The sequence below is a fragment of the Balaenoptera physalus genome (assembly GCF_965194825.1).
Source record: "Balaenoptera physalus genome assembly, chromosome: 16".
Classification (NCBI taxonomy): domain Eukaryota; kingdom Metazoa; phylum Chordata; class Mammalia; order Artiodactyla; family Balaenopteridae; genus Balaenoptera; species Balaenoptera physalus.
This window is the reverse complement of record NC_138898.1, coordinates 70,102,087-70,114,405: the sequence shown is the minus strand read 5'-3', so window position 1 is coordinate 70,114,405 and position 12,319 is coordinate 70,102,087. Positions and strand designations below refer to the sequence as shown.

Here is a 12,319-nt window from a genome sequence, read left to right as displayed (position 1 = left end):
AAACAGAAGGCTTCAGACAGGAGCCCCTCATTTTCTATCACCACATCTACAAACCTACCTGGAGCTCTGCCTGTCCTCTTTCTCTCGCTCTGGTTATATCTCAGGTGTCTATCTTCTTCTCAAGGGCCAGCACATCCTCTTGTGTTCTTGGAATGAAGATAAGCATCCTTCGCATGACCTATAATATGTCACGTGCCTGATCTGGCCCATTCCTAATTCTCCATTCCCCATCTCTCATATCCAGTCCCCACACTTTTTACGCTCCCTCACAAAGAGTTTTCAGGTCCTTTCCAGAGATTGGGGTTGGGATGAGGGAAGCTATAGTGGGAGACAAGGCTGGTGAGCTGGGCAAAGGCCAGACAGCAAGGACTTGTAAGCATATAAAGGATATGGTATCCTAAGAGCAATGAGAAGCCAGATTTGTCTGGTGAAGGTAGAATCTGCTTGTAGGAGAATAAAGGTGTGGTGAGGATTAGGAGGAGATGCAGAGAGAACACTAGGAGGCTATTACAGCGACCTAGACGAGAGATGAAAGCTACCTGGCCAAGGGTAGTAGCAGTGCAGACAGAGAGGAGGGTGTGAATTCAAGAGATATTCAGAAAATAATGGTTGCAGAGAAAAATATATGTTCTGAGATTTTCACCACTTTCTTCAAAGAGAAGCAAGAGCTGGGTTCATTCTTTCATTCATTCACAAAACATTGACTGAGGTCTCATGATGTGCCAGTACTCAATTGTACTCAATGATGGGGGAAGAAAAAGTCCCGTGTGACATTCCATTCATTGAGATAGTGATACATTAATCAAATAACCAGAAAGATAAATATAAATGATAAATAAGTGATGCAGGAAAAGTACCAAATATTATGAGAAATTATGAAAGCAGGGCCTGACCTTGTCTGGGGTAGAGTCAGGGAAGTCCTCCTCTGAGATCAGTCTGAAAGATAAATCTGAGTTAGAGATAAATCTGATAGAGAAGGGAGTGTGGGAATGAGGAAGTGGGTGGAAGGCTAGCCCTCTGGGTGAACAAACCAGTTTGGCTGAAGAAAGCAAGCAAGGGAAGAATGGTGATGAGCTTGGAGAAGGTGTCAAGAAACGAAGTGTGATAAATATTTTAGAGGTCACATAAAATGATCTTAGTTTGATTCTTGGGGCAGTTGGGGATGGCTATATTGTTGGCTGCCAATCCCTTTCTGGAGACCGTTAAAATCTCTCAAATTTGCTTTCTAGAAACATCAGTCCAGTGAAGAAATTCCAAATTATTGGGACCAGGGGCCAGTTAAGCAGCTTGTTGGGAAGAACTTCAACGTCATCGTCTTTGACAAGGAAAGGGACGTATTTGTGATGTTCTGTAAGTATCTCTGCAGAGGCCATTGGAGGCAGTGGCTTCAACATTACTTTTCAGTGTAGCTCCTGAATTCTTGGGTACCAGAATCTCCAAAATCTATCAAAGCACCATGCCAAGAATGGTCTTCAGACATCCAAAGAGTTTGGATCAAGATGCTATCAGCGTCTTTATTCCTGTCCTGCCCCTAGGTTCTTCAGAACCATTATTATTATTTTTTTTTTAGATTCCATGGGAAGCAGCCGCATAGCTCAGGGAGATCAGCTTGGTGCTTTGTGTCCCCCTAGAGTGGTGGGATAGGGAAGGTGGGAGGGAGACCCAAGAGGGAGGAGATATGGGGATATATGTGTGTGTATAGCTGAGTCACTTTGTTATAAAGCAGAAACTAACACACCATTGTAAAGCAATTATACTCCAATAAAGATGTTAAAAAAAAACACGATGCTATCAGCTACAAAGCAACTCTCCCCCCAAATCAAATTCTTGCAATGTGTGGAATACCTTCTCATAATCAGGCCTGCGACTATTTGTAACAACAGTAATGCTGATGTCTAACGCTGATTGAATGTTAGATAAACCAGGCCTGTGTATCTCATTTAACCCTCACACCTTACTTTTGAAAGTGGCTACTTTATTGCTCCCACCTTACAGATGAGTAAACAGAGTCCCAGGGAAGTAAAGAAACTTTACTAGAGTCACGCAGCTAGTATGTGAACTTAAGTAAGTAAGGGATTAGAACCTAGTCAGCCTGAATCCAGTGCCTACTCTAGTAACTGCTGCACCAGTGACCAGTGTAAGTTAAGTAACTTATCAAATGGCCCATGCTTAACATACCTGAGTTGGTGCAGCCAAACTGAAGACCCACATCATGCATGTAAAAGACTTGCAACAGTGTCTGGCATCTTGTAAGCATTTGATAAATGACAGGTATTATTGCTATTATTTCCCCTGTTGTTATAATTATTTCCAGTGCTCACCTAGGAACTACTGCCCTTCCCTCACTGTTTCTGATTTGCATGTGAGAGCCAAAGCCAGCCAGGGACCTTCTCTTCCACCCTGAGACACAGAGAAGGGTGGTAATGCAGTGACTTCAGACATCTCTTTTACTTAACAGGAGGAGTTACCATTTATTGTGCACTTATGAGTTTGCAGTTTATACACCTGCTCTCATTTCCTCCTCTAAACAAGCCTCTCAGGAAGGTCCAGTGGATTTCCCCATGATACAGATCAGGGAACCAAGCCTCAAGAGAAGTTAATTACCTTACCCCAGGTCACATAGTAAGTAAATTGCAAGGCAAAAAGTTCAAGTCCAGTTCCGATGCCATCATTGCCTGGAGGGTGAAACTAGGGCTGGATTACATCACGCAGGCCTTTAAAAATCTCATTAAAGTGGATGCTCACGCACAGAGGCCGGTGTTTATAAAGTCTGTGTGGCTCAATAACCATGATCTGCTGCCTTTAAGTGAGAGGCTAGGGAGGCCTTTCTGTACTCACTGACGCTGGGAGTCGTGAGAATGCCCACTTAGTTCCGGTAAAAAGCAAAAGCAGCTTCATTTTCTTGGAAGCAGGGCTGTCAGATTGGCTCCCTGGGACCGCCGCCATTAGGCCCCCTCGTGTTCCAACCCAGGGCCCATTGGGCTCCAAGGGAGATTCGGGGATTCAGCTGGGAGAGCAGATGGTCGCAGAAGCACTTGGTTTGTAAATGGAGGGATGATCGTCCAAATGTAATAACCAGGACCTTTGACGCCACTCCTCCCACAGAGCCAGAAATTTTAATGGAACAAGCAGGCAAGGTTGTTTCCCTTCCATGTTGGAGCTGGTCCCAGCTTTTTCTCCATAGTTCCCGGTGACTGGGCCATGCACAGAGCTCAAGGGGGAAGTCCAGTGTCCCCTTCCCAGGGGTAGTTGTACTTGTCACAAGCTCACGTTCACTTCCTGGGTGCGTTCTCCTCCACGGGACTGAAAGGCAGTGGGATACCATGGTCACAGGTCAAAACAACCTGTCTGCAAATCCCACCTTCTCTGCTTAATTAACTAAATGACCTTGAGCTGTGAGCTTAACCTCTGTTGGAAAACTCTCATGCTATCTCACACACACACACACACACACACACACACACACACACACACACTTTCTGGCAGAACATGAGGAATCATCTATCATAAATATTTTTCTTGGTTTTCCTCTTCAGCTGGAATGGAAGGCTATGTTAAAGGAAAATCAGAGAACAGAAGAAAATGTCCCAACATGTAAAAAGTTTTAGTGTCTGAGTGGAAGGGGACTAGGTTATCATTTTTTTTCTAATTTAGTTAATGGTTGAAATGTAAAATAACTTAACACACTATTAGAAGAGAGGGGGGCTGCAATTTGCATGGCAACAGACCATTAGTGGAATACAGTGACCGTGTCTACGTGGGAGTGTGGCTCTCAGGGTCTTTATTAGTGTGAGCTTGAGTGACGGCCCTTCTCTTCCAGATGCACCCTGGTCCCAAAAGTGCAGGGCGCTGTTCCCAGTGTTGGAAGAGCTGGGTAGAAAGTATCAAAACCACTCCACAGTCACCATCGCCAAGATCGACATCACAGCAAATGACCTTCAGCTGACGTACCCGGACCGGTACCCCATCTTCAGGCTCTTCCCCGCTGACTCTCAACAAGTGAGGGGCTCTTGGGATTCACATAACTGGAAATGTTACATTATTGTCATGGACTCAGTCTCTCCCTGTCTCCAGCTCTGCCTTTCACCAAATCAGCTTCATTCTCAGCTCCAGCCCTTATTATCTTCTCATATTCAAGTTAGAGAGCGTTTTCCATTAGCTTCCACAAAAGTCCCAAGACTCAGTTTGATTGGGTCCCCCTGGACCCAGTCATTGTGGTCAAGGCGATGTGGGTGTTTTGATGGTCAGGCCTAGGTCAAACAGTTCCCTCTGGTATTCGAGCTGAGCCTGATTCAGACTATATGGAATAAGGTTGGGGGAGTCACCGTGTGAGTATTGGGTGGGGTGCTATCAGAAGAAGAAAGAATGCATAATAGAGACAATTAAGAATTTTACACTTTGGTATTAGAGTCATTGAACATCACCAGTGTTCATGCAGCACATTCTTCATGCCACTTTGGCACGTGGGGAAGAATGTCAATCAAAGAATCACAAGTCAAAGTCCCTGCTCCTAAGAAGAGTACGACTGAGTGTGGAGGAAAAGTCATGATATGGGCTCATCTCCAAATGCAACTGGAATTGGATAGGGCAGATACTGGAGGACAGATATGGCTGGAAGTCTTCATGCAGACATGAGACTTTGAAGAACGGTGGGGATTTAAATCAGAAGGGCGTGAAGTATAGGGAGGAAGTATAACATGAACAAGGGCATAGGCAGAAGGCTGGCCACAGAAAGGTGAAAGAGATGTCATCCTCCTGGTGCAAAAGATGCACGTGCCTAGATCGAAAGGGTGGACCTGGCACAGATCTTCAGTTATCTGTAAAGGAGTTTGGACAGCCAGAGGGCAGTAAGCAGTTTCCTAATCTTCTTAAAGACCGAAAGAGGAAAGGAAGCTAGTGATGGCTGAGCAAGAACATAGGCCAGACACTTTGTAAAATAACTCTTCTTATTCTTTAGTAATAATAGTAATAATAATAGCAAATATATATAGTGCAGACTATGAGTCGGGCATTGTTTTAAGTGCTCTTCGTATAGTAACTCATTAAATCCTTATAACAACACCATGAGGTAGGGACTGTTATTATCTTCATATTACAGTTAAGGAAACTGAGTCATAGAGAGGTTAAGCAACCAGACTGCACTGCTAAGTGATGAAGCCAGGGGTTGAGCCCCAATAGTGTGGCTCCAAAATTCTTGCTCTGAACCACTGCATCACAGCCCTAGGATGGAAGACGTTTCATTATGCTTATGTTAGAACCATGGTAATGGAGGCTCAGAGCAGTTAAGGAACTTGCTTACTGCACTTAGGTTGTTAGGAATTTGACTCTGGATTTCCCTGTGGAGCAATCCCCTGAGTATTTTGCAAGAAGGGGCTACCATTTCGACCCTGCTCCATTTTCTTCCTAGGCTGTACTATATACGGGCGAACATACCCTGAAGGGCTTTTCTGACTTCCTGGAAAGTCAAATCGAGATCCAGACTGAGGACGAAGATGAGGTAAGGCGAAGCAACAGTACCCTAGATGATTCTATCCCACACAGAACCATCAGGAGCTCAATGGACTAGGAAAGAGGGTGCCAAGATTTCCATAATCTTGTGCACTTTGGAGAGATTGGAGGATGAATCCAGTTTGGATGACTTTATTTCAAGGACACACACTACCAGAAAGGTGGAGTTGAGAAACACTGAGAAGGGCAAAGGCTCTGAGGTCTCACACAGCTCCTAAGCCTGCTTGCCTGGGTCCACTGTTCCTGAGTGGGTAACCACATGTCCTGATGGGCTCTTGCCCTCCGGCATCATTCTACAGTCTCCATTCTTTCCTAATTCTGTTCATGCCTCAGTGAGGCCATCTGCTGGAAGGTGTCATCTGTATTCGTCAGGACCCTTTCAGTTGCAAATGTCAGAAACCACAGTACTCTTTGGCTTAAGCAACAATGGGAATTTATCCCCTATAACTGGGAGAAAGTCAGATGTGGGTGGATCCTGAAGCTCAAAGTTGCTTTCTGTCTCCCCATCTCTGTTTTCCTCTGTGTTGGCTTCATTCCCAAGTAGGCATTTCCCCACAGAGGGCCAATGACTGCTCCACAGTTCTCAGCTAACACCCTCTCCGCTTGGAAAGAAAGTACCTACTCTTTAGTCCTAGCAAATGTCCTGGAATGGGTCTCAGTAGCCAGGCCTGGGACAGCTGCAACTGTGGGCATAGAGCAGAGAGAGGCAGCTTGGCAATTACAATAATTATCGCGTAATTCTTGCTTCTGTTTCTTTTTCCACCTTCTTCCCTCTGTCCCTCCCACTCTTCTTTTCTTGAATAGCTACTGTCTGTTGAGCAAAGTGAAGTGACAGAAAAGGAGATATTAGGTGAGGAAAAGGAGGTACCTTTTACGAAGAAAGAGCTACCAGAACAGAAGTTGCCTGAGCTGGAGAACTTGACCAAGCTGGAAGGGCCAGCTGGGCAGAAAGAAACGGCTGAGGAGGAGGAGAAGGTAGCTGAGCCAAAGGGACCTCCAGGACAGGAGAAGAAGCCAAGAGTGAAGGAAGAACTGTAGCCTCTCCAAAACCAGGAGAGAGGGTGCCCATTTTCCAGGTCCTGGAATCATTTTCTGAGTGGATCTACTCCAAATGAAATTATATATAATTGTGGTAGGTGGGTGGAGACTGGATAATAAAAGCCCCTGATTTAGCCCTGTTTTATTCATTACGTCTTTTTCCTGGCTGGTGCTGCCTTAGAAGAGTTGTTTGGCCTGGAATTCACATAGGGCTGCAACGGAAGCCATAAGAGTAACATTTAATGAGTGTTTACAACATGGTGGGCATTCGCTTAGTTCTCACAACCTCACTGGGAGCTAGGTTTCATCATCCCCATTTTACAGATGAGGAAACTGAGGCAAAGAGAAGTTAAGCAACCAGGCAGGATCACACAGCTAGAAAGCCCTTGAAATATGATCCTAGGCAATTTCACTCCACAGACCATGCATTTAACCACTATGCGCACACTACCACCATCAGGTTGGGGTCCCCAGAGGGTAGTTGATTCTTTCAAAGAGGTGGATTGATTTTTTTTTACGTTTCATTTTAGCACAGTAAGAAAGAGATTCAACTCCAAATCTGTCCCCAGTCTTTCACATCTCAAAAATGACCCACTCTCTTAAGCAGCCATATGCTAGGCTAACCCTCAAGGTCCCGCTTTCCTTTTATTACCATGGAAGTAACTCTACCAAACCACATGACTCCACCCACTGCCCTCCATCTCCACCCACCAGTCTCATTCACAGAAGTCTTCTAATTGGTCCCTCTACTGCCGCTCTGCACCTCCATGCCCCACGCACATACACAAAATCTATACTCCCTAAAGCTGCTAAAGTGATCTTTTAAAAAGCCATAGCCGTGAGGGCTCGCAGTACTACCTTGTTTTTCTAGCTTCTAGTGGCTGCCTGCATTCATGGTTCCTTCTTCAAAGAACTCTGACCTTTTGTTTCCATCCTCACTTCTCCTACTTCCTCTAATTCTTCTTGCATCTCTCTCATAAGTGCCACTGAGATAGCACTGGGCTTGCCCAGATAACCTCATCTCCAGATACTGAACTTAATCATACCCACAAAGTTCTTTTTGCCATGTAAGGTAACACAGGTTCTGGGGATTAGGACATAGACATATAAGGAGGTCATTCAGACTCATGCTGCTGGTGTGTGACATTCATTTCAGTCAGGTGATAATAAACCTTCCCTTGGGAAAAGGAGGGCATAATATTTTAGGGACCAAGGTCTGCACAAACCATCTGGGCCTCTCCACACTCTAACTGTCATGTAACACAAAGGCTGATTGTGCTTTATCAGGCCTCCGGAGCCGGTGTCCCTGTCTCTCTTCCCCCAAACCTGGTCTGTCCACATCCAGACCAAGCAGGGAACAGCCTGGGGCCCTGGAACTCACCTGAACCAGTTGCCCCGACAGGGGCAGGTATTAGTATTCAGGACACGATTTGAGGCTCACCTGCTTCAGTCTTAAAGCCACGTGGCTGCCAGTGGCTTTAAGAAGGAGGGGTCCACAGGGGCTGCTAGAACTAAATCACATGGAACAGAGCCCCTGACTGGCCACAAGCCAGAAAACGGGTGTGCTACCTGCAGGTCCCCCAGATGCAACTGGGACCTTAGGAAGTAGGGGCTCAGATTGGGGTAAACAGTATGGGTAGGTGGCACAGGTGACGACCCTCTATTGGGAGGTCATCAGAGCATACAGGGAGAGAAAGGCCTTTTGCAGAAAGATATTGTCTCCTTCATGACAGGAGAGGGGCTGTGGGAGATGAGTCCAGAGGCAGGTAGATGGAGAAGATGTAGGAGGCATGGCTTACTTACTCCAATGAAGTATGCCATGATGTCATTAAGTGTGTGGGACTGGCGAGAGGGTAGGAAGAAGAAAGAGTGGAAAAATAGCCAATTAGAGAAATACCACAAGACGATCCAGCTGTGTTGAGTGGGATGATGCTTATTGTTTTAAAATGTAGGTTTGATTATAATTCAGGTATGGCAAGGCCGACAGATGAGGAGATAACTGTCATCGAAAAGACGGTTTATTATACTCACAGATCCCAAGAGGAGGGTACACACCACGCCACGGGTGGGGCACACAGGGAAGTGCCAGGGTTGGTCAGGAGGCAGAGGAAGCAAGGGAGAATTTAGCTATAATTTGAAACTGTAGCCTTCATTGTGGTTTCCATAAGAAGGAACAGAAGAGGCAAGGGAAGCAGGTTTAAGATTGGCTAGTTTGAATAGTTTCAGCAGGCTCTGGGACTTAGGAGTTGTCCCTAGTTGTCTGGTACCTGGCCCTGGGTTGATTAGGGCAGGGAAAATGTGACCCTGAGTGTGAGCCTGATAGAGGAGGGGTTGGGGGATGGGCTCCGGACTGGCAGTTGTGTATATGAAAGTCATGCTCTCGGGAATAGGATATTCCTAGAGATGGCAAGGATATATATCCTGAGATATTCCTTGGTATCTCTAGGCATTAGTTTACCTTCAGTGGGATAGTCCCTCCAGAGTCAGCAAAGTCTCAAAGTGTAAAAGCATCAAATACAGAAACTAGAATAATGTGGTTATTAGACTTATGAATAGTCTCCAGCCCAAACTCCCTATTTTCCTGCCCAGGATCTCTGCCCAGACAACTCCAGGAGCCACCTGGAGCTCCATCTTTAATCCTTTAGAGACACCCAAACTCGGATTTTGACAGAGCCTCATGTGCACCAACCAGAAATGATATTCACCATCCAGGATGGAGAAAAAGAATATTAAGAACTTTTACTTTCTTCTTAAGCTATAGAAAAGAGAGGGAAAAAAGACATATTCTTATAGGGGGAAAAAAGGGAAAAGGACACAAACAGCCAGTTCAGAAAAGAATAATAGTAAACAAATGAAAAGATAATAACGTCCCTTTTCATCGAAGAATTGCCAAAGCAAATAATGAGATATTTCTCACTTTTCGACAAAGATGAAAGTTAAAGCTCAGGGTTGGTGAGTACTGTGGTGGGATTGTAAACTAATTTTTAAAGATCTCTCTGGGGTGTTGTTTGGGAAGAGGTATCAAAATTCTTAAAACTGTGCCACCTCTTTGACCCAGTAATTTCACGCCTATGAAATTCCCCTGAGGAGGTGAGTGTGACACTGCCAATGGTCACCCAACCACTAAACCAGGCGGAAGAAGAAAGCCCTGAAAAAGCAAGTGCCATGGGTCATTGCCATATTTCCTGCTCAGCCTGAGTTCACACACATCTGATTTTTCTCAATATGGGATTTCCATCGACATGGAATTAGGTCAGGAGACACGGGGTTGAACCCAGCCAGGCTCTGTCATTTTCTACCCCGTGACTGTACGTCAGCAAAGCAGCATTGGCAGTGACTTCCACGGATGGTATCATTGCTACATGCCTTTACTTGCATCATCTCCTTTAATCACCATAACAACTCTAGGAGACGGGTATTGTCATTTTATAGATGATGAAAATGACCTCAGGAAGGAAAGAAATGAGCCTACTGGCACACAGCAATGGCTGATCAGGATTCCGATGGACTGACTCCAAAGTTAGTTTGTTCAGTCACAAAGTTATCCACCTCCCAAGGGACCTTCCTTCATGGGAATTCAGATTCCCTGGTTCATAAAGTGAGTCTGGTCCAACGATGTCTGAGTTATCTTCTGGCTCTGACCTTCAGCCATTCTCAGCTCCTTTCCTGCTCCCATCTGGACCCCAGGGGAGCTGGCTTAGCCCATGAGGATGGAGTGTGCTTTGGAACCCGAGCGGCCACAGGTACATGTCCCAGTATGGACAATGAACACCCTTTTCACCTGGAGAAGCCTGGCTTCGGATTCTGACCTCTGCCTGGCTCCACCTCGTCCTTTTCAATGACCAAGAAAAAGCCCAGTAACTTGGCACTGTTTTCCCAGTTAATTTCTAACGAAGGAATCTCTTGATCCCAAAAGGTGCAGAACAGAGGGCTTGTAACTGTGGGCACAAGTGTGACCCCCTATGTCAATCATTTGGGGTCTCCACCAATTAGGAAAAAGAATAACAACCAGCTCACAGCCTAGGAAAGGAAAACACTGTGCCAAAGGAGGAAAATATTCCACCCCCAGGAAAACAATCAAGAAATAGAACCAGAGAATAACTGGAGGCGAGAGTGCCAGTGGGGGGCAGATGTGTGTGTATATATATACATATATATATATAGGAGGCACACACTTGTAAACGGACTAATTCTACCTTTCTGGCTTCAGGTAAGGCTATCTGCAGCTCTCACTTCTCCAAGCCACTTCTCCCCATCTGGTCTTCTGCTGATTTCCATTCTGTTTGAGGGAGGGGGGAGCAGAAAGGAAGAGATGGGACACTTGGGTCAGACCTAGGTTGAGTCATCACTCTGCTGACCATTGGCTTTGTGAGCTTTGGTAAGTCAATCCCCCTCTCTTTCAGCCTGTGCTTCCCTAACAACAATTTTTTCATTCATTCAATTCATATTAGTGAAATGCCTACTATGTACCAGGCACTGGGGAATACAGCAGTGAACAAGAGTATCTGCTCTGAGCCTGCTTTGCACATATCACCTCAGTTAATCCCCGGACCACAATATGCAGTCGGTTATTAGCCAAACTATAGGTCACACCCATCAGTGGATCATGAAATCATTTGTGGATTACATTAAGAATTTTATTTTAATTAAATACAATAGAATATGTCATCAAAGAATGCACACCGTGATGGTAAGAATTATTTTATAAAACATTTATTTCGTGTGTGTGTGTGTGTGTGTGTGTACAAGCAGCTGTACTGGGTCATGGCATAAAATAATTTCCTTATAGAAGATCATTGTCTCAAAGGCTTGCAAAACATTTTTCTAGGACACACGTTCTTTGATGACAGGGGACTTCTTCACAGTGAGCCTGATGCATTGTAGTCACTCAATTTGTGCAAGCACTGATCTCTATTTCATAGATGAGGAAACTAAGTCTTAGCGAATTGAAATACATTGCCCAGTGTTACACTATGAGTCTACCAATCATGGTGATTGGTAAAATAGGGATTTGAATCCTGATTGCAGGCTCCAGGTCCCACATATTTAACCGCCATGCTACGCTATTTTGCTGCTGTAAAAATTGGGGTAATAGTAGATTATTTTGCCAGGTGGGTGAAATAATAAGTGAGCACTCTGGAAACATTAAAATACATTACGAAGGTTAATCACCTCTCAAGTTGCTTATCTCAAGCCACTTCTTTACAATATGTGAGTTGCATGAAGTCAGGGACTTTGTCTATCACCTTGGTGCATAGCTCCCTGTTTGGCACATAGTAACTACTCAATAAATGTTTGTTGAATGAATAAACGTATCTGGGCAAGTTCAAAGTTTCCCATCAGGGGATCAGGAGTTGGCTGTTAAAACCCAAAGCTGCCTCCAATAAGATGGTGAGTCCAGAACACTCCCCCATCTTGCTGGTTCCTGCTCCAGATGAGAGACTCAGTTCTTCCAAATGCGCTGAAACTGGGGAAGCTGATGCTGGGATGTGAGTGGGAGTTAAGAGTAGGGCCATAGAGGGGAAAACCCCACCAAAGCAAGGGCCACAACGATACACACTTTTTGTGGTTCACATGAATGGCATCTCCTGGACTTACGCAGTGCACAACCAAAGTACTGTGGGGCTGGGAGTTAGATCATGTGTTTATCCCATCCGTCTCTGTTCACAGGACTTCAGGTGTCAAGGACAAGGAGGAAACCCCAAGAGGCCAGCCCTTCCTTGCCTTTGGGAAAGTCTTCCCAGACCAGGAGTAGCTGTGAAGAGCAGAAAAG

General features: G+C 45.2%; 1 protein-coding gene across 3 annotated transcripts in view; it reads left to right on the top strand.

Annotated features, from left to right (window-relative positions):
- The window catches only part of PDILT (protein disulfide isomerase like, testis expressed), a 43,593-nt gene extending 33,057 nt beyond the window's left edge, over positions 1-10,536 (top strand). For 2 of the 3 annotated variants that reach the window (XM_082431051.1, XM_082431049.1), the window contains 4 exons: positions 1,230-1,350; positions 3,821-3,999; positions 5,408-5,497; positions 6,313-10,536. In XM_082431051.1, coding sequence (XP_082287177.1) covers positions 1,230-1,350; positions 3,821-3,999; positions 5,408-5,497; positions 6,313-6,546 — 624 coding nt within the window. In that variant the 3' untranslated portion in view covers positions 6,547-10,536. Of the gene's footprint in view, positions 1-1,229; positions 1,351-3,820; positions 4,000-5,407; positions 5,498-6,052 lie in introns of all 3 variants that reach the window. The other variant, XM_082431050.1, reaches the window with a different exon arrangement.
- Positions 10,537-12,319: the final 1,783 nt, after the last annotated feature.